This window comes from Littorina saxatilis, linkage group LG17 (assembly GCF_037325665.1).
Source record: "Littorina saxatilis isolate snail1 linkage group LG17, US_GU_Lsax_2.0, whole genome shotgun sequence".
Classification (NCBI taxonomy): Eukaryota; Metazoa; Mollusca; class Gastropoda; order Littorinimorpha; family Littorinidae; genus Littorina; species Littorina saxatilis.
Genome location: NC_090261.1, coordinates 69,226,117 through 69,248,645, shown reverse-complemented (window position 1 = coordinate 69,248,645; position 22,529 = coordinate 69,226,117). Strand labels below are relative to the sequence as shown.

Genomic DNA, 22,529 nt, shown 5'->3' with positions numbered 1-22,529 from the left:
ATCCAAATTTACATTCATCTTATTCTTCATCATTTCCTTCATCATTTCCTTCATCATTTCCTGATTCCAAAAACATATAAATATGTTATATTTGGATTAAAAACAAGCTCTGAAAATTAAAAATATAAAAATTATGATCAAAATTAAATTTTTGAAATCAATTTAGAAACACTTTCATCTTATTCCTTGTCGGTTCATGATTCCAAAAACATATAGATATGATATGTTTGGATTAAAAACACGCTCAGAAAGTTAAAACGAAGAGAGGTACAGTAAAGCGTGCTATGAAGCACTGCGCAACCACTACCGCGCCAAACAGGCTCGTCACTTTCACTGCCTTTTGCACTAGCGGCGGACTACGTTCAGTTTCATTCTGTGAGTTCCACAGCTTGACTAAATGTAGTAAAAAAAAATTTTAAAAAAATAATAAAAAAATAAAAAATAAAAAATCCCTGCGCTTAGAACTGTACCCACGGAATACGCGCGATATAAGCCTCATATTGATTGATTGATTGAGTAATTTCGCCTTACGCGACTTGTTTTAATTTATTTTGTTAGGACATTAATGGTTTAAATTGCTACATGTGTCTTTAGTGACTGACCTGTCAGTTCTGCAGGTACTTGCATATAAAAGTGGCACATTAATTATGGAAGATTAGGATAAAGTACTTGTATAAGCTGAGACCCAGGTGCTGTGGATGAAGAACAGCTGTGATTTATAAATGCTCATTAACACGTACAATCCCAGAGTGCACACGGGAGTTGCAGCCCATGAATGCAGAAGAACTAAAGAGAAATATTTTGCTCTAGAATTAGGATGATCAGATCAGTTCCACTGTTCTGATTCTTGTTTGCATCTTCCTCTGGTCAGTTGCCCTCTGATGACAAAACAAGTTTCAAATATTGTTATCATTTTTTTACAAAAGCAAATAAATCCTTTACAAATTGATGGTTGTATGGATATATATTGACTGTCTAATCACCAACACATGTTGATACAGTTCTAATTGATGGTTGTATGGATATATATTGACTGTCTAATCACCAACACATGTTGATACAGTTCTAATTGATGGTTGTATGGATATATATTGACTGTCTAATCACCAACACATGTTGATACAGTTCTAATTGATGGTTGTATGGATATATATTGACTGTCTAATCACCAACACATGTTGATACAGTTCTAATTGTCGGCCACCCAAACTCAGATGTTACAGTTCTTGACTGAACTTGCTAATACAGTACATTAGTTCAGGATCATGCCCCATGTGCTAATCACAAATACTGGCTTGATGAGAATTATCCTTGTGTTTTGTTGACAAATATGCTTCAGAGAAATAGAGTCAGAACCAACAGAGTAGAGCAGAGAAATAGAGTCAGAACCAACAGAGTAGACCAGAGAAATAGAGTCAGAACCAACAAAGTAGAGCAGAGAAATAGTCAGAACCAACAGAGTAGAGCAGAGAAATTAATAGAGTCCGAACCAACAGGGTAGACCAGAGAAATAGTGTCAGAACCAACAGAGTAGACCAGAGAAATAGTGTCAGAGAGTAGGGCAGATAAGTAGTGTCCGAACCAACAGAGTAGACCAGAGAAATAGTGTCAGAAAAAGGGTTGCCTAGGTTACTAAGCTTCTCATAACCAGGACATATTTTTCTGCACCTACTCATCTGAGGCACAACAGTAATTACATCTTAATTTTTTTCTTCTCTTTTTTTTTGTTAGACTGCTGTCATTCCTAAATAACCTATAATGCTCCTTTCTTAATTAAGTTACCAGGAGGATTTTAAACTGAGCCATGCATTTTCCTGGTAGCTGGAAAGGTCATGGTACTATTTTGAAAGTAATTTATCTCAAACTATTATACTGGTAATATGGTCTCCTTATGGAGTCCTGTGATTGCAATTCCTGCTTTTTTTCTCTGGAAGAAGTGGGGTGGGGTAGTGATTATAGCCGGTGAATTGATTCAATGCTTTCAACCCTAGTTAACGTTGAACAGAAAAAGTAATGTTATTTGTCAATTTTTCACAGAACATGATACTTAAATGACATTTTGACTAAATGCTTGTAAGACATGGTTTTAGGGGACTTGTTTTGTGACAGTGCTTGTGTCTTTTTGCATTATTTCCCAATTTTAAACTTGCTCCCATTGGACTTTATGTCAGACAGTATATTTTGCACACAACCTGCACATTTTTTACCTTGTGTAATTGCACATTTGATAAAACACAAGCGACTGCATTGTTGTGACACTCAGGTTAGCTTGGATGATAAACCGGCTCTGGGCGTTTCGACAGGTTTACTTTTTCAGTTCAAAATGTCTGGGATTATACATGTATAGCTTTGTACAAAAATGAACATGAATGGTCATAAAGGAGGCCTATAGGAAACCTATTTGTTTTCCTCTAGGTAACATATTTGTTTTCCTCTAGGTAACCTATAGGTTTTATATATGACAAGTGAAGAGTTGTCGATGTCAGTTATAGGTATAGGTTTTGTATAAGCTTCTTTTATGAAAAATACCCCAATTCCTGTACAAAACCTATATGAAACATAAACGGGAACATGCACTTCACGAAACCTATTAGTCTTTTATAGGTTTCCTATTGAAATCTTATAGGAATAGGAGCTTGGTTTCTGCAAGGAAGCATTCAGGACTTAAAAAAAGTATATAGTAATTGTATGTGAATCTAACAGGAAAGGGTAATTTGTGGAATGTTTAATTCGAAACACAAAGACTTGATAGTTACGGTCTATCTTTTTTTCTTCTTTTTTTTTTTTACTTTTCATGTTATGGCCAAAATGCAGTTACTCGGAATCCCTCAGAGTTTTTTTCTTTCAGGTTAGATTTGAAAGGCATTTTATGTTGGAAAAGTCACTGTGAGTAAGAAAACAACTGTCATGGAATGAAGCATTGATTGTTCATGGCAAATGCTTGTAACAAGAGCTAGAGATACTGAGCTAATTTATAGCAGGTCGCAAAACCTTTCTGACTAATTGTCATCTGATTTTCAATTTCTGAGTTTTCATTCCCGGCCAACAAAAAGCAATGTCGCAGTGTGACAAATTCTTTGTTGTCAGTCATGGTTGGGAGCATCAAGTGAAATGTGAAATGTCAAGTCAAAGCCAGTTTGTTTAATCGGACTGGTTCCATCACGTTTTTTAGAGTCTAGGACAAGGATGATAGACATTCATTTTCAAAGACCTAATCAAAGTTGACATGCAATTACTACTAAGAACTCGAGGTCCATTTGCAACTGAACTCTGCAATTCCAATAAGCTCAATTGAGACATGTTTTAATCCGGCCTCGACCGCGGTCAATAAAGATGAAACATGACATTGATATACTCCCCTTGGATGCCCAGAAATGTTGGTCTTCCAACAGGGCATCAGACACCTGTATACGTTTTACACGCATGTGACTTGTAGCTGTCATTCTGTCAGTTAAACAAAAAATCTAGTTTGAAATGAAGAAGCATTTCTTGCATTCTTACAAGCATTGATAAGTAGATCTTTAAATAAGATCCTCATGCGTCTGGCTTAAATGGCATAGTTCTCTCTTTCTCTCTCTCTCTCTGTGCAGTGGATTGCCACATTACCCTCTCTCTATCTCTCTCTCTCTCTCTGTCTCTCTCTCTCTGTCTCTCTCTCTCTGTCTCTGTCTCTCTCTCTCTCTGTCTCTCTCTCTGTCTCTCTCTCTCTCTCTCTCTCTCTCTCTCTCTCTCTCTCTCTCTCTCTCTCTCTCTCTCTCTCTCTCTCATTTGTAACCATGCATTTGTTAAAGAGGACAGGTGGGAAGATGAAGCTAATCCTAAACTCTCTTCATCCTTTTGAAATAAAGTTCAGTTTAACCCTATATATATCTCTTCCGTCTCTCCCTCTTGCTCTCCCTCTCTCATGATCTCTATCTCTCTGCTCTTTTTTTTAATTTTTAAAAATCAGTTATAATAAGTTATGGGCGGAATTTTTGTCAAAAACATGTCACATTTTTTTCCTTCAAATTTGTAGTTTACTCTAATTTTTGTCTTTTCTTTTGAACTGTCAGAATCTCCTGACAAGCCTTGCTGCCAACAAAGGCCGTTTGAACAATATAAATGCCCTGGCCGATGATATCATTAAAGAGGGCAGTAGTCAGACGGACAAGGTGCGACGCCGCAAGCAAGACATCAATCAAAGGTTGGTGGTCATATATTGTACTACGTTGCAAGCCCCTGGAGCAATTTTTTGATTAGTGCTTTTGTGAACAAGAAACAATTAACAAGTGGCTCTATCCCATCTCCCCCCCTTTCCCCGTCGCGATATAACCTTCGTGGTTGAAAACGACGTTAAACACCAAATAAATAAATAAATAAATAAAGGTTGGTGCTTCTTTGTGTGTGTGTGTGTGTGTGTGTGTGTGTGTGTGTGTGTGTGTGTGTGTGTGTGTAAGTGTGTGTATGAGTGTGTGTGTGTGTGTGTGTGTGTGTGTGTGTGTGTGTGTGTGTGTGTGTGTGTGTGTGTGTGTGTGTGTACATGTGTGCACTAATTTGTGTGTTTGTATGTGTGTCTGTGTGCATGTCTTTGTGTGCATGTTTGTATGTGTGTGTGTCTTTTCTTTATGTTAATAGATTGTAATTTATAAACATCATTTCAGAACAGATTTAGCGATGCAAATGCATTGTTTTATTTATTATCAATGGTGGTTGTTGAGCTGAAGTGATCATTTGATCCTAAATGGTTAGATTATCATTATTAAAATGGTATTGTGTTTCGTTTCAGATGGGACAACCTCAACAAACTCAAGTTGGATAAGGAAAAGAGTTTGGAGGGAGCATCCAGGTAAGAGAAAGAAAAAACCATTCAGATATTATCTCTTTCTTGGTTATTTGTTAGCACTAAAGAACTCGGTTAGACACAGAAAAACAAACATGATTAAGATTATAACTCTTTGTTGGTTATACTTGTTAGCACTGAACAATTGCAGAATACCTGCAGTAAGATCAGTGTGTCAAATCAACAGGAATTAAGGGTAATTATTTTGTCTATAGATAGTAAAGATAAAGGTGATGTTCTGCATTGGTTACATCTGGTGTTCCTTTAAATCTAATTTTCATGATTATAAAAGTGTGTTTAATGGACAATAAAGTTTTGTTATTGTTATTGTTATTGTTTGTTTGTTTACTTTTGTTTGTTGTAAAGGACATTTCGGACTATTACAGCCCAGTGTTTAACATACGGAGCTTTTCCCCTTTTTGACCTACTGTGAAATCTGTGCTTCATCTAGTTATGTGTAGTGTTTGGATGGATGACCCATCAGATAATAATTTTGTTTCTGATTCATGTTTTTATTTTTATTTATTTTTTATTTTTTATAAATTCTTTTATATACACATAAACATAACATACAGCATAGTGTCTTAGCGCATACACACGCACATACCTAGACAAGACACATACATAGACACTAGGGCGGGTGGTTGAAAGGTCAAAGGACATGGGGGTGGGTAACTGAGGTTGGGGGGAGGGGTGGGGGGGTAGGTGGGGACGGTGGTCACACTTTAGCCTCCAAGTATACATGGGGTTTAATTATATTATGATTCATGTTGCATATATGGAAGGTGATGTCATATGAGCATTTGGTCTTTTATTAAGTGACTGATGGTGGAATGTGTGTGTGCAGCATCGAGCTGTTCAAGTCGACGTGCGACGAGCTGCAGGAGTGGATCAAGGAGAAGAACAACAACCTGGCCACCGACGACCTGGGCAAGGACCTCAAGACCACTCAGGCTCTGCAGAGAAAGCATGCTGTAAGAGATACACACACAGCTTGCACATTATACACATCCAGGCTGGTCAGGTGGGGGGTCTGGAGCTAGTGTGTGAGAGGGAGGAGGGGCTTTCAAACTGAGACAGGGGAGGGGGGTCTGGAGCTAGTGTGTGAGAGGGAGGGGCCTTCAAACTGAGACAGGGGTGGGGGGGGCTGGAGCTAGTGTGTGAGAGGGAGGGGCTTTCAAACTAAGACAGGGGTGGGGGGTCTGGAGCTAGTGTGTGAGAGGGAGGGGCTTTCAAACTGAGACAGGGGTGGGGGGGCTGGAGCTAGTGTGTGAGAGGGAGGAGGGGCTTTCAAACTGAGACAGGGGAGGGGGGTCTGGAGCTAGTGTGTGAGAGGGAGGGGCTTTCAAACTGAGACAGGGGTGGGGGGGCTGGAGCTAGTGTGTGAGAGGGAGGGGCATTCAAACTGAGACAGGGGTGGAGGGGCTGGAGCTAGTGTGTGAGAGGGAGGGGCATTCAAACTGAGACAGGGGTGGGGGGGCTGGAGCTAGTGTGTGAGAGGGAGGGGCATTCAAACTGAGACAGGGGTGGGGGGGCTGGAGCTAGTGTGTGAGAGGGAGGGTCTTTCAAACTGAGACAGGGGTGGGGGGTCTGGAGCTAGTGTGTGAGAGGGAGGGGCTTTCAAACTGAGACAGGGGTGGGGGGTCTGGAGCTAGTGTGTGAGAGGGAGGGGCTTTCAAACTGAGACAGGGGTGGAGGGGCTGGCCAAGTGGAGGGTCTGGAGGGACTTGCCCCCCAGATGCTGCTGAGATTTAGCATTTGAAATGGGTATTTTGGGACTCTCTTTGAAAAAAAAGGTACATTTGCCAGTGGAGGGGGGGGGGGGGGGGGCTTCCTGGCCTCAGGACCCCCACTCCCCCTTCTCAATCCAGCCCTGCAAACAATTTGCACATCATCTCATTGACTGTGCAATTTTCTTTAGAGTTGATAGTGGTGACTGAAAGACAGACACAGACAGACAGACACACACACACACACACACACACACACACACACACACACACACACACACACACACACACGTGCAATTTTCTTTAGAGTTGATAGTGGTGACTGAAAGGCAGACACAGACCGATACACACACACACACACACACACACACACACACATACACACACACACACATACACACACACACACACACACATGCATACATACATTTTTACACACACACATGCGCATACACACAGACACACATGCACTATTCATACATTTTTACGCACACACATACGCACACACATATGCACACACACACACACACACACATACACACATTTCACACATTTCAATGAATGATAATCAGTGTTTTCCTATACATTGATACAACAACAGTGTATTCTGCCAAGAATCTGGGAAGTTATGCTGTTGAAATACTGCCATCTCTTGTTTTTGTGTTTGTGACTTTTATGTTTGTGTCCATCTTTTTAATGTATGTTTTTTTCTTCTGGCAGCAACTGGAGAGGGAGCTCGTGCCTATGGAAGAGAAGATGATAAGAATGGATTATCTTGGAGACTCGTAAGCGTTTGTACTATACAATCTGAACACGTCACATAGATTAAAACTGTTTGAATGTTACGCGACAATATGCTGAAAACCTCAAGAGTTTAATATGTATCATATATAGCAGTTTTCCCCTGTAGACTGTATTTGCTGGTCAGGTCAAAGAATGAATCATTTGGAATTGTCGTATTTGAAAAATTAACTCTGTCTGGTTTGTACATGCTGTGGTTTGTACATGCTGTGGAAGAGTCAAAGGGAGTCAAGTAGTTAGCGGCCAATAGCATCACAGTGAACTATATGTGCTGTGATGTGCATGTTTTCGAGAAGAATATGCTAAAATATCGTGACATTGTGGTTGATCTGTTTTAGAGCATTTCTAAACACGAAAGACTACTATTTTTGTTTGCAGGGTTCGAGCCTCCTACCCCGATGAGAAGGGCTACGTAGACACTCGACAGAAGGAGCTGCATGACATGTGGAAAGCACTCAAAGTAAGCACATTACCTATACGTTTTACCCGCTAAAAAAGTATTTGAAGTATTCCCTAGGATGTTTACGATTTATTTTTATTCTAGACGATAAAATGTAGATGTAACTATAGTTATAGAGACAGTGCTGGAAGTAAATTTCTGGGGTGGCATGCATGAGAAATTACCCAACAAGATATGGGAACAAAGCACTGGGTTGGAATCTCGGAGAAATCTCCATGACAAGAATGTCCAACTCAGTGCTTGGTTTCAACCTAGTTAAGCACTTTCTTGTGCACACCACCCTTGTCTCCCAAGGTTGAACAAACTGCATGGAAGTGGATGTGGGTAAAGGCCGGCTCACACAGGGTAGGAAAGGCGGAATTGAGCAGAATTGCAGGGGAAGTGAGATTCTCTGGAGAATAGATGTGAGTGATAGGACGGAGAATGCAGCTCTTTCTCCCTTCTCCATTCTCCGTCTTTCCCCACCCTTAAAGTGAGCCCCCTTTTAGTGCTTCTTATTCTTCAGATTACTGAGGTAATCCCTTTACAGGCCAAACATCTTCATTGGCTGGTGCACCTAAGGCCCCTAGAGTGAAAAATACAGTGGATAGTGTGCGTATGAAAATGAAATTCAATTCAATTTCAATACAAACTTTGTTATCTGAATGAAAGACAAACAGAAATTTTTCTTTTGGCTCGTATAAACAATTAACGTTGCATAAAATCACACTCTCGACACATAAAATAAAATGTACACATCAATACACACATTGGGGGTGGGTTGGTGGGTTGGTAGGCAGGATACTGCTTTACGCAATTCACCTTAGAGCTCAGTTTCAGGCCGTGGGACAAGCCTATAGCTACCACCCAGTTGACTTATTGTGTAAAACTCCTTTGATTGTGTGTGACCTCAGGACCGTGCAGATGAACGCAAGAGGCAGCTGGACTCGGCACAGGACCAACAAGAGTTCAGTGACGAGGCCAAGGATCTGGTGAGTAACTTTCTGTGCTCGCACATTATTTTGTCTTCTGAATTATTCATGTTTGTGAGATAGATAGGCAGTATTCGTGAACTATGTATGGATTTATTTGAAAAATGTTAATATGAAATCAAAAATGATCCTGAATCGAGCAACAATCTCACTGTGCAGTGTTGATCGAGTCGTGAAAACTTACTCTTTTAAGAGAACATTCTTTTAATTTTACATTTCTTTTTTTTTTTTAATTTTCCTCTGAGAAAAATCTTTAACCCATTTTATTTGTGTGTGTGTATTTGAATGCTATATACTTACACTGACGGGGTCTATGTCGACCAAAAGAGTGGGATTCCCTGTCGGTGGAGTTCCTGTAGAGGGATTTCCTGTATACAGGGAATCCCACAGGGTCTAGTTCCATGCAGTAGTGTTTCGCTGATATTGCTGAAAGTCATGTGATGTTTAGCGACATCGGTAGAATTTGATGGTTTTCGATCTTTAGTGATAATTCTTAGAAATTCGAGTATGGATTGCAAGTGTTATTGAAAAACTCTAACCTAAGGAACTCCACCTACAGGGAATCCCACTCTTTTGGTCGACACAGACCCCATCAGCTATACTTACAACTCTTTCCCATGTCAGGAATCCTCATACGAGCTCGCATGCACAACAGTAAAATCTTGAAATGTTCGATTCTGTTTGGCTACAGAGGCTGCAGGGGACATTGCCCCTCAACCAATTACTGTGCATCCCGCGTGAGCGCCCCTCCCTGCACTCTTCCTCTTTTTGGTATTCACTTGTTTTCATGCCTGTTGACAGATGCTGTGGTCCAGCAGTGTTCGGAACCGCCTGGCCAGCGCAGAACTGCCGCACGACATCAAGAGCGCCGAACAGATGCAGAAGGAACATGAAGAACTCATGGATGATATCAAGGCTCACAGAGACAAGTCAGTAACCTGAATTTCTCAAATCTAAAACCAGTTAATATCTTGTTGTGGCTCACAGAGACAAGTCAGTACCCTGAATTTCTCAAATCTAAAACCAGTTAATATCTTGTTGTGGCTCACAGAGACAAGTCAGTACCCTGAATTTCTCAAATCTAAAACCAGTTAATATCTTGTTGTGGCTCACAGAGACAAGTCAGTACCCTGAATTTCTCAAATCTAAAACCAGTTAATATCTTGTTGTGGCTCACAGAGACAAGTCAGTAACCCGAGTCATTCAGTCTCAAATCTAAAACCAGTTAATATCTTGTTGTGGCTCACAGAGACAAGTCAGTACCCTGAATTTCTCAAATCTAAAACCAGTTAATATCTTGTTGTGGCTCACAGAGACAAGTCAGTACCCTGAATTTCTCAAATCTAAAACCAGTTAATATCTTGTTGTGGCTCACAGAGACAAGTCAGTAACCCGAGTCATTCAGTCTCAAATCTAAAACCAGTTAATATCTTGTTGTGGCTCACAGAGACAAGTCAGTAACCCGAGTCATTCAGTCTCAAATCTAAAACCAGTTAATATCTTGTTGTGGCTCACAGAGACAAGTCAGTAACCCGAGTCATTCAGTCTCAAATCTAAAACCAGTTAATATCTTGTTGTGGCTCACAGAGACAAGTCAGTAGCCCAAGTCATTCAGTCTCAAATCTAAAACCAGTTAATATCTTGTTGTGGCTCACAGAGACAAGTCAGTAGCCCAAGTCATTCAGTCTCAAATCTAAAACCAGTTAATATCTTGTTGTTGTTGTTGTTCTTGTTAACACCCCCCGCGGGTTAGGGGGAAGAATTTACCCGATGCTCCCCAGCATGTCGTAAGAGGCGACTAACGGATTCTGTTTCTCTTTTTACCCTTGTTAAGTGTTTCTTGTATAGAATATAGTCAATTTTTGCAAAGATTTTAGTCAAGCAGTATGTAAGAAATGTTAAGTCCTTTGTACTGGAAACTTGCATTCTCCCAGTAAGGTAATACATTGTACTACGTTGCAAGCCCCTGGAGCAAATTTTTGATTAGTGCTTTTGTGAACAAGAAACAATTGACAAGTATGGCTCTATCCATCTCCCCCCTTTCCCCGTCGCGATATAACCTTCGTGGTTGAAAACGACGTTAAACACCAAATAAAGAAAGAAAGTTGTTGTTAACCGTTACTTTCTCTCCCTGTGTGTCAGGTTTGCAAAGGCCAAAGCTCTAGGTCGCAGCATCCTGGAGAAGAACCCCATCCTTTTAATATTTACTGTAACTTTCTCTCCCTGTGTGTCAGGTTCGCCAAGGCCTGCTCTGGGTCGCAGCATCCTGGAGAAGAACCCCATACTTTTAATATTTACTGTAACTTCTCTCCCTACGTGTCAGGTTCACCAAGGCCAAAGCTCTAGGTCGCAGCATCCTGGAGAAGAACCCCATCCTTTTAATATTTACTGTAACTTTCTCTCCCTGTGTGTCAGGTTTGCCAAGGCGAAGGCTCTAGGTCGCAGCATCCTGGAGAAGAACCCCATCTTTTTAATATTTACTGTAACTTCTCTCCCTACGTGTCAGGTTAGCCAAGGCCAAAGCTCTAGGTCGCAGCATCCTGGAGAAGAACCCTATCCTTTTAATATTTACTGTAACTTCTCTCCCTGTGTGTCAGGTTCGCCAAGGCCAAGGCTCTGGGTCGCAGCATCCTGGAGAAGAACCCCAACAACCAGGAGGTGCGCGACAAGCTGAAGAGGCTAGAGGAGGAGGAGAAGGCCGTGGAGAACCAGTGGAAGCAGCGCCAGAAACAGCTGCAGGACGCCTACAACTTGCAGGTATGGCAACAAGAAATCCCTCACAGTTGGACTGCTAACAGTCTAAGATCTAGATTGAAAAAAACAGCAAGGGACTATTAACGGCGCACCAGCTAGTGGCAATACCAGCAGGAACTAGAATATTTCTTCTTCTTCGTTCATGGGCTGTAACTCCCACATTCACTCATGTTTTTGTATGAGTGGGTTTTTACGTGTATGATCCTTTTTGCCCTGCCATACAGGCAGCCATACGCCGCTTTTAGGGGGAAGCATGCTGGGTATTCTCATGTTTCTATAATCCACCGAACTCTGATATGGATTATAGGATCTTTTCCGTGTGCACGTGGTCTTGTTCTTGTGTGTATACAAGAAGGGGGATAAGGCACCAGCAAATCTGCACATAAGTTGACCTAGGAGATCGAAAAAATCTCCACCCTTAACCAACCAAGCGCGGCCAGGATTCGAACCCACAACCTTCCACATGGGAGGCTGGCGTCATCCACTAGGTTACTGCTCCTGTCATCCTAACAGTCCAAAATCTAGATAAAAAAAACAGTACGGGAATATGAACAGGGCACCAGCTTAACACTATTGTGACTAGCATTGCCACGGCGTTAACAAGCTTGCCACCAAGAAACTTCCCAAAAAACAGTAACTGTAAAGAAATCTGTCTAGCAAGCTTGAATTAAGTCCAATCACCACCAAATTTTGTGTACTAATTAAAAAATGGATGCCCAGTTCAGTCGTGCTATTTATAAGTTTGTCACGCGATTTGTTTTAGCAAAGGGGGGGTGAAAGGGGGATAATTTGTGTTTTTTAACGGTTTTTTTGTGTGTTTTCTTTTCCACTGCTTTTTTAAAAGTTATTTTTTAACAGAAAGTATTATAAATAATGTTATAACCAAACAAGGTGTAAAACCTATGAATTAGCTGAAATATTGTTAAAATTCTACACAGAAATAAGGAGACAGTACAAAGAAAAAAACAAGCAAATCCCGCATTCACTCACAGCATCCTGACTCAAATGAAACAAAACTGTGACACTCACCAAATTCCCGCAGTGGGGCACTGCGGTTATGAAATTAAAGGCCCCTCCTGTTTTTGGAACCGCAGGAGCTTTCTAGTTTGCTGTTAGGTAGATTTTTGGTTCCTCTTTCCTGTCATGCTCTCTTTTTCTTCATGAATTCTTTTCTTTTTTCTGCCTTCTTGCTCATTCACCTGTATTTTTTCCAAAAATCTCTTCTCTTGCCGCTTGTCTCGCGATTCATGTATAGTTTAATCTGTTAGTGTTCTGATGTAAGTCCAGCAGTAGATAGGTTAAGCCTATTTTAACATACTGGAAACTGGTAATCTTCCAGTAGGTATTAATTTAGTTTTACTAAAGCCTGCTGGGACACAAGTAATGGGTTAGTGCATTTGTAAACAGGAATCGCTTGACAAGTGGCCCCCTTCATCCCCCCTTCCTCGTCCTGATATGGCTCTGCGTAGTCGGCTGGACGTTAAGCAACAAATAAACAAAATAAATAAACTCACCAAATGATGTCTAGGTAATCCATATTGAATATAAGTCACATTTTCACAACAAAGTCCCAACTGTACACCTATGAACATTTCCAAAAGGATTAGGAGGCTCCAGCCATCCATTGTTATCAGTGCTGCCACGCCCCCCTTGCAACTACACATTCGAAGATTCATGCAGTACCACCCTAACACGTGTAGTTTGCCGACTCATACTAGCAACAACAGGACTGTTTCTTCCTCAATATCACTGCTATTATCGCTTTCTTGAGGCGAAAACAACACGTCGGAATCATGATCTACAGGGTCCTCAAGATCCAACATCCGGAGAATCTCCTCCCGTGACAAGGCTCGCCTTCGATTCATTTTTTTTCTCGAAAAAAACACACAAATCAGGCTAATTTTGCATATGGCGGAAGGGCAGGCCAAGTGTGTCAAGGGAAACAACTCAATTTACTGCAAGCTTCAAAAACCGGGAAGCAATCACGAGTCGTGTACCCTGTATGGCTCTTACTGAAAAATGCGCGTCCCGTCCATGGGCGTGTCAGCGCGGTTACTGATTTATAAGCGTCCCGTCGCGAAAGTGTTAAGGCACTACCTGCAGAAACTAGAATACAAAACAAAAGTTCAATGCATGTAATGATTAATAAAATTTAAAAAAAACAAAAAAAACAATACAAAGCAGCAATTTATGAAAACACAATACAAAAATTCAATGCAATGTTTGAGTACATTTAGTAAAACACCATATAGAATTGCTTTGAAAATATATTTTTTGAACATTCTATTTATTATTATCTACATCTTGTTCTTTGTTTTCTGCAGGTATGCCTTTAACTGTTTTTATCTTGTGGTGTTTATGGCTAAGTGTGTTTTATTGTTTTGGAATTAATGTGAGATGGAGATGACGTTAGAGATCGCCAGGATCCCGGTTTATTGCATTTCTTTTCCTTCATATTGATTCCATTTCCTGGTCATGTGGGTTTATCGCTGCATGATGCCTACAGCTTGTGCAGTTTCCGTGGTTAATGGCCGAGTGCCTTTCATGAAGAAAATGCAAAAAACTTGGTTAGATGAATGAAATGCTTAAAATGAAAAGATAGAAATAAAAAAAACGGAGGCAGAAAAAATACAAATTGGATCAAAGTTGCAAAAAGCTTTGGTGATACAATGGAGCCCCTGTTTACGACCTCCAAACATCTGAGAGAATCAGGTCTTAAGAAGGGAGCTTAAAATGGAGGTTATGAACAGAACATTTGAAACACTAGAGTCTTAAAAGTGAGGGAGTCTTAAAGGCTGCCATATTCGTAGCGTTCATTAATTAATTCATATTGTTTACATGTGCCAATAATGTTATAAAACTGCACCTAAGGGGATATAATAACGATTGGCTGTAGCTTTCGAACACAGAAAAAATTATTTCAGTATTGCAAAGTGGTGTTGATAGTGTCGAATGTAAACAGAACAGTCTCAAACGCCATCTTTGGTTTACGAAACGTCACGAAGTGACGTCAACGGTCTAAAAATAGCCCAAGTCCTGGAGAACTGTTGCTAAACAATGCAATAAAGAATTAATTATTTCTCGTAATTGGTAAGGACTTCAAACCTAAAACTTTGCAGGAAGCTTAATTTATACATCCCCGCAACGATGGGAAAAGCCCTGGAAGTAATTAAACTAATTAAATAGGACTATGTCAGCCTTTAAATTGGGGGGGGGGGGTGTCTTAAAAGGGGGGTTCCACTGTATTGAGAACCAGAACAAAATTCACTGTTTCTGTAACAAACCCTCACTTAAGAAAAGAGAAAAACAGCCATAAAAAGCAGGAATTGGAAAATAAATTTCTTTCTAAATGAGTCCAGAAATACAAATGTATTGTGCATAAGCCTCCCATTTCACCCTTGGTTGCCTCTTCAAAGTTTCAAAGTTTCCTTTCAAGCAAGACATTTTCTCCTTTGTACTGGAAACTTGCATTCTCCCAGTAAGGTAATATATTGTACTACGTTGCAAGCCCCTGGAGCAATTTTTTGATTAGTGCTTTTGTGAACAAGAAACAATTAACAAGTGGTTCAATCCCATCTCCCCCCCTTTCCCCGTCGCGATATAACCTGCGTGGTTGAAAACGACGTTAAACACCAAATAAAGAAAGAAAGAAAGAAAGACATTTTCTTGCATTGTATGCCTTTGGCGGTGACCATAAATAAATGTTAAAAAAGGTTGAGCCAGTCTATACCCCCCCATAAGTCTGGAAACACACTGTGATACTGATAGATTCATTGTGTGTGGGAACAATTGAATTCTTTTCTTTAACACTGATGCTAAACTTGAAACAAATTGCTTCTTGAAAAGAAGGGCTGTCTACAAGTTAAAAATACATGTACCTTTCTTTGTGTGTGATCGCGTACACACAAAATATAGCTGATAGCTTCAACCTCGTTTCTATTCTTGTTGATATTGATGAACTATCTTTGTGTGTGTGTGTGTGTTTGTGTGTGTGTGTGTGTGTGTGTGTGTGTGTGTGTGTGTGTGTTTGTGTGTGCATTGCATATCAACAGGTGTTCAATAGAGATGCTGACCACCTGGATGCCTTGACCAGTGGACATGATGCTTTCCTGGACTTTGGAGATACAGGGGTATGTCGATTGCCTGTCTCTGCGTGTCAATCTCTCTCTTCTTCTCTCTGTCTATCTATCTGCCTGTCTGTGAGTGAGGCCTCACACTTACTTATAGTAAATAATGATAATAATAATAATACGAGAATTTATAACGCACACATATCTCGCCTTCACTTACTTATAGTAAATAATGATAATAATAATAATACGAGAATTTATAACGCACACATATCTCACCACAAGGCGACTCAAGGCCGGCACCATATGAATCTTTGGAGATATAGGGGTAGGCATATGTCTGTCTGTGTTCCATCTATTTGTCTTGTCTGTCTGTGAGCCCTCACCTTACCAGTCACATGCATCTTTAAAGATATAGGGGTAGGCCAGTGTCTGTCTTGTCTGTCTGTCTGTCTGTCGGTCTGTCTGTGAGCCCTCACCACACAAGTCACATGACTAAGGAGACATAGGGGTATGCGAATGTCTGTCTCTCTGTCCATCTATCTGTGTGTCTGTCTCTCTGTGAGTGAGCCTTTGCACTTGCCAGTCACATGCATCTTAAGAGATAAAAAGGGGTAATGCCAATGTCTTGTCTGTCTGTCTGTCTGTGAGCCCTCACCTTGCCAGTCACATGCATCTTAAGAGATATAGGGGTAATGCCAATGTCTGTCTCTGTCCATCTATCTGTCTTGTCTGTCTGCGAGCCCTCCCACAAACCAGTCACAGGAAATGTGTCTGAGATTTGGAGATGCAGGGGTATGTCATGCTTGTCTCAAGATCCCTGCATCTCTGTTATATGTCTGTCTCTGTTTCCATCTATCGGATGTCTGTATGTTTGTTAGCCTTGCCTCTTAATTACCGGTAAAAGGATTGTTCTTGAGCTTATTTTCCAGAAAACTCACATACAAATCTCTTGTCTTCAACTGCATGTGTGATGTGCAGTAATACACAAATGTGTGTGTGTGTGTGTGTGTGTGTGTGTGATTCTTAGCATACTTCTCTTTGTATGCAGCAACCTCTTTTTTTTCAATCTTTTTTCTTTAAAGAAAAAATTGTTAGCATTACATTTTCTCCTTTATCCTACACGAATTTCCCCTAATGAAATTGCCTAAAAATAAGAACATAATCAATATTCTCTCAGTGCCTTTTTCCCCAACGTTGTCTGTGAATAATGGCAGCATCATGCATACATTGCGCTCAGAATAGCGCAGGCTCGTTGTATGTGCGTGATTAGACCGTGATGAAGCTGAGGGCATATCTGCTTTCTTTTGAGGACTTGGAGAAAGTGTCTTTTTTTCTCCCTTCTGACTTCTTTGTAATTCCTGTATTGAATCTCTCTCATTATGTCCATCCCGCCCTAGCCCCCACCCCCTCCCTCTCTCTCTCTCTCTCTCTCTCTCTCTCTCTCTCTCTCTCCCTCTCTCCTCTCTCCCTCTCTCCTCTCTCTCTCTCTCCTCTCTCTCTCTCTCTCTCTCTCTCTCTCCCTCTCTCTCTCTCTCTCTCTCTCTCTCTCTCTCCCTCTCTCTCTCTCTCTCTCTCTCTCTCTCTCTCTCCCTCTCTCTCTCTCTCTCTCTCTCTCTCTCTCTCTCTCTCTCCCTCTCTCTCTCTCTCTCTCTCTCTCTCTCTCTCTCCCTCTCTCTCTCTCTCTCTCTCTCTCTCTCTCTCTCTCTCTCTCTCTCTCTCTCTCTCTCTCTCTCTCCCCCCCCCCCCCCCCCCCCTGCCAACCGTCTTTCTCTTTTGCTTTATCTTTTTTTCCCTCCGTTCACGTCTATCTTAATTGTCTTGAAGTAAATTGTCAAATGCTGAAGAAAATCTGAAGGGAATAACCCTATTCTTGTCTTGCCAATTACCTTACCTTTTCTTCACTTCGTCTGTCTAATCCATCATCGCGATATAACCTTGAACGGTTGAAAACGACATTAAACACAAAATAAAGAAAGAAAGATGTCTAATCCAGCTGGGATATTCAGTGTCTTTCTCACACTCTACATTAAGGTTTTTGGTCCAGGTGTATGTAGCATAAACTCACACATCCCTCCCCCTTAAAGCCAACCTCTAACCTCTTCCCTTCAATTACTGAGCAGCCTTTACACCACCACTTGTGCGTGCATGTGCATTAAGGTATTCTGTGTGTGTGTGTGTGTGTGTGTGTGTGTGTGTGTGTGTGTGTGTGTGTGTGTGTGTGTGTGTGTGTGTGTGTGTGTGAATAGCTGCAGAGAAAATGTCACTTTGGAAAGAGAATAGTAGATTCCAAGTCCCCCTCAAACATCCCTTTCCTCACCTCATTCCCTCTCCCCCCCCCCCCCCCACACACACACACATACGTTTTTGAATGCAAGTGTCTTTGTTTCCAAGTCTGTGAGGATTGCTGTAGAATGATCGTAACTTCAAGTAGATCAAGACTGCAGAGAACAATGTTGAACCAGCTCCTCTAATTCTACCTCCAGGCTTCTTTAAAACAAAAACTTTGATGTTCGCAGAGTACAGTTGACGATGTGGAAGCTATGTTACGTCGCCATGAAGACTTCAACAGCAAAATGCAGGCACAGGACGATAAAGCCAAAGCGCTCAATGATCTGGCCGACAAGTTAATAGCCGAGGGTCATCCTGATGCCGACCGGTCAGTATTGAAACTCTGTCATTCATGTAGTGACTGTTCTGTAAATACTCCTGAATTGTTAGTAGGGTTAGTGCAGGGCATGAAGGGATTAAGTTTGTATGTGTGAAAGAGAGAGAATTGAACTTTATTTTACAAGGAATAAGATTTAAGGCTACGCCTTTTCTTACAATCTGTCCTTGGGACGCACAAACACACAATGATAAGATAAAAGATTAAAAAGTTAACAACAAAATGAGGTTGGAAAAAAATAAACAGAGAGAGAGAGAGAGAGAGAGAGAGAGAGTAAAAAAAATAAACAGAGAGAGAGAGAAAGGAAGAAAGAGAGATGATGATGATCTTTGTTTTACAAGGATATAGATTTACGAAAGTAAGAGGGAGAGCTAGAGGCCGGGGCCCCCGATCAGATAAACAGATACGATGAATGTATGATTTGTTAAAGGTAATGGAGTGAGCATAGAAAAGTACCTTTTTACATCCAGCCCTTGCCCAGTGAAGGTCTAGCTGCTCTACAGTATATAATTACATTCATACACAGTAACAGAGAGAAAGTCAGAGTCTGTGTTAGAGTGACCCTCTTTGTGTCACAGTGATTGTACGAACAATGTTGTCTGCTTATTCATCTTTATTTCTTACTTTCTTACTTTTGGTATACGTAGCTGTGGCGGAAGTACAGTGGAACCCCTCTTTAAGGCCTCCATAAATCTTAGAAAATCAGGTCTTAAGAACGGGAGAGTCTTAAAACAGGGGTCAAGTAACAGAGGTTATGAACAGAAAGTCTGAGAAAACAGGGTCTTAAAAGGGAGGGAGTCTTAACTCGGGGGGTCTTAAAAAGGGGGTTCCACTGTATTAGTCTTCCCAGCACAGAGCAACGTCTGCCCAAATGTAATCTCTGCAGTAAAATGACGTTATCACAACGTAATCTTCAATGACAGCATTGACAAGCGGCGTCGCGAGGTGATGGAGCAGCGACAGAGGGCCAAGGACAAGGCCGCCAAGCGTCAGGAGAAACTTGGTGATTCAATGGCCTTCCAGGAATTCAAGAGAGACGCCACTGAGGTATGAAACCCACAAACCGTCCTTTTGTTTGTGTGAAATTTTTAGGCTTTTTCTCCCAAAATATATTAGAAAACCTCAACTAGAAGGTTTTATGAACATGACACAGAGGTGAACCGGTTGAAATCATTGCAAAGCGACAGAAACTCAACCAATTTTAGCTCAATCAGTACGCACTTGTAAAACCAAGTCCGACTGACTTATGTCAAAGTAAAACAGTTCAGTTTAAAAAAAAAAGAAGAGTCACAAAATATTCAGCTTAATCTTACTTGACATGTGGAAACCAAACAGCTTTTTGCCAGAAAGATGGAGATCATCATGACTGAATACAATCCATCTTGTTTCTTAATTTCCACAATGATGGTTTAATTAATTTTGCAGCTGTCGGACTGGATGAAAGAGAAGTACCAGACCGCGACAGACGAGTCGTACCGGGACCTGACCAACATCCCGGGCAAGCTGCAGAAACACCAGGCCTTCGAGGCCGAGCTCAAGGCCAACAACGAAAGACTCGATAACCTCAACCAGGTACAGAGGAACCCCCTTTTTAACACACAAACACATACACACACATACACGCACACACACACACACACACACTCTAACACTCACAGACACACACACACACACACACACACACTTACTCACACACTCACACACACGCACACACGCACACACACACCATTTTCAGACTCACTCCTTTTTATGACCTGATTGAGTTTTTAAGATTTTGGGGGGTGCTTGAAAAGGGCCGGGTACCATTGTAACTGAGCTCTGGTCTCATTTAAGTCATTTAAACACACAAACAAAAGAGTGCAATCAATGAAGTTTGTCATGTTGATACTTTGAATCAGAGTTTGCTAAATAAGGGGACACTGCTGCTAAAAATTAATATCATTGTGTCACACTTGCCGCTGCACGAGGAAAACACAAATAACGTGAATGATTTAATTCTAGGTGAGGGATAATAATATTTATATAGGCCGTAAGAAGAAACGTTGGTTACATAAGTATTCTAACGACGGTAGGAACATTGGCCCAAGACCGTTGCTTTATGACTCATATTGCATGCTGCTTGTGTTTGAAGATGACTGAAGAAATGTTGGTTACTGCAGCAATACTATACTCTTCCACAATGACACTTGTTTTCCCAGAGTAAAAATTAATAATGAGTATATTATAAATGGTAAATAAGATAAGATAAGAAAACTTTAATGTCCATTTTCATTTTACACAAACATTGACATTTTTCTTTTGGTACCACATCGCATTTCTAATAGCACAGTGACTCAATTAAAAAAAGCTTAAAATGAACATAAATACACTACCAAGATCGACTTATTGCATAATCATTCCGAACTATATCGTGTTACCGCAGATTTTTACCAAAACATAATCTTACTGAGTTATTAAACTAAATTAAGCCATGTATGTGTGCATGAAAAATCAGCACCCACTTGACTTGGAATCAATGTCTCCTTTCTCTTACACCAGGCTGGCAAGGCTATTATAGCCGACACGCATCAGTCTTCGGACGAGGTGAAGCGTATCCTTGACAACCTGAACAGCCAATGGGAGGACCTGGCTTCCAAGGCGGGAGACAAGGGAGACAAACTGCGTCAAGCCGCTGAGCAGCAGATGTTGAACAGGGCGCTGGATGATGCCCAGGTATGTATGCTCAAACACTCCTCAGTATTATATTCTTATTAATTGAAGAATTCATTTGCACCTAAACTTATTATAGGTAGGTGTATTCCGTCTCTGAAGGATTTTGAAATGAAGCGTCTTGGTAAAGGGATGGATAGGGCTGCAACATGAGGAGGTAACTGTAATAATAACCACTGAAGCACATAGGATTACTTTTGATCGTATATATTGAGCCCTCACCCCCAAGCACAACTTAGCAACTGCTTACTTTGTCCGAAAACCTTACTTTACACAATGCCACTGGCACAACTAGGTGTTCAATGATACATAAGTATTCTAACGACGGTAGGAACATTGGCCCAAGACCGTTGCTTTATGACTCATATTGCATGCTGCTTGTGTTTGAAGATGACCACTTACTGAAGAAAGTCAGTTTCACAAAATCTAACACAACTCTTACAAATCCAACTTGTCCTCTCAGACCAGTTGGCCTATATTGGGGCAGGTATTGGTCGTAGGCAGAGGATATGGTGTGATATTTCGACTCAAACAAGCCCATTGTGACTGTCTTCTTCGACATGCCAGTATTTAAGATTATCTCGTCAAAGTAGCAAGATACGATCATGATGATGAGCGAAGAGAGATGATGCATGCATGACGAGATGGAGAAGTCGGTGGCCAACCATTACCTTGGGTCTGACCTTCGCATGACAAATCCTCACATATTCTCTAATCCCATCTTTATCCCCTCAAATCTATTTCCCTCACAGAGTAAGCTGGACGAGATGGAGAAGTCAGTGGCGAACCCTGACCTTGGGAATGACCTTCGCGGGGTGAAGGAGCTGCTGAAGAAGCACCAGAACCTGGAGCAGGACCTTGGGACACTGGCGGACACCATCCAGACCATCGTCCACCAGGGCAAGGAGATGGCTGACGCCGGGCACTTCAACTCCGCTGGCATCCTCTCTGCTGTGCAAGACTTCAACAAGAGGTGAGAGTGTACTTGTTTTTTTGTTTAGGACAGTTCATTGTTAACGGCTAAACCAGGGTGTATCAGGTGCATGTGACTCCACCATGTGCATAGCACATGTTTAATCTCACCCTTCTCCAAATCTTGCAGCTAAACGGATTTCTTATCATTTGAGTAAAGACGGTTGTCCATGTAAGTAAGCACATTTTCAATCTCTCTCGTTCTCAAAATCTCGCACCTAAACGGATTTCTTAGCATTTCAGTAAAGATGGTTGGCCATGTAAGTTGGCACACAATTTTCATTCTCACCTTTTCTCAAAGTTTCGCACCTAAATCGATGTTTTAGCATTTGAATAGAAATGGTTGGCCTATAAGTTTTGAATTGAGAAAGCCTCACTGCGTGCAACCTGACTGCGCGCCTTTGGTTTCTGTGGCCTGAAGTTACAATGGTAGTCCGCCCTGCCTGCTTTATGTCTTGCTAGTATAGTGTTTGAAAGTGTTGATAGAATAGCTGCAGAAAAGAATAACAAACAACGAAAACAACAAAAACCTTTGTATGGATATCTAGATGGTGAAAAAAATGTAACGAGCACTT

At 41.1% G+C, this 22,529-nt stretch overlaps 1 protein-coding gene across 4 annotated transcripts in view; it reads left to right on the top strand.

Annotated features, from left to right (window-relative positions):
* The window catches only part of LOC138952350 (spectrin beta chain, non-erythrocytic 5-like), a 281,446-nt gene that overhangs the window by 187,602 nt on the left and 71,315 nt on the right, over positions 1-22,529 (top strand). For all 4 annotated transcript variants that reach the window (XM_070324002.1, XM_070324003.1, XM_070324001.1 and 1 more), the window contains exons 25-38: positions 4,053-4,183; positions 4,766-4,825; positions 5,667-5,793; positions 7,270-7,334; positions 7,729-7,810; positions 8,704-8,781; positions 9,583-9,710; positions 11,379-11,538; positions 15,588-15,665; positions 18,125-18,264; positions 19,197-19,320; positions 19,699-19,845; positions 20,812-20,985; positions 21,735-21,955. In XM_070324002.1, coding sequence (XP_070180103.1) covers positions 4,053-4,183; positions 4,766-4,825; positions 5,667-5,793; positions 7,270-7,334; positions 7,729-7,810; positions 8,704-8,781; positions 9,583-9,710; positions 11,379-11,538; positions 15,588-15,665; positions 18,125-18,264; positions 19,197-19,320; positions 19,699-19,845; positions 20,812-20,985; positions 21,735-21,955 — 1,715 coding nt within the window. The remainder of the gene's footprint in view (positions 1-4,052; positions 4,184-4,765; positions 4,826-5,666; positions 5,794-7,269; positions 7,335-7,728; positions 7,811-8,703; positions 8,782-9,582; positions 9,711-11,378; positions 11,539-15,587; positions 15,666-18,124; positions 18,265-19,196; positions 19,321-19,698; positions 19,846-20,811; positions 20,986-21,734; positions 21,956-22,529) is intronic.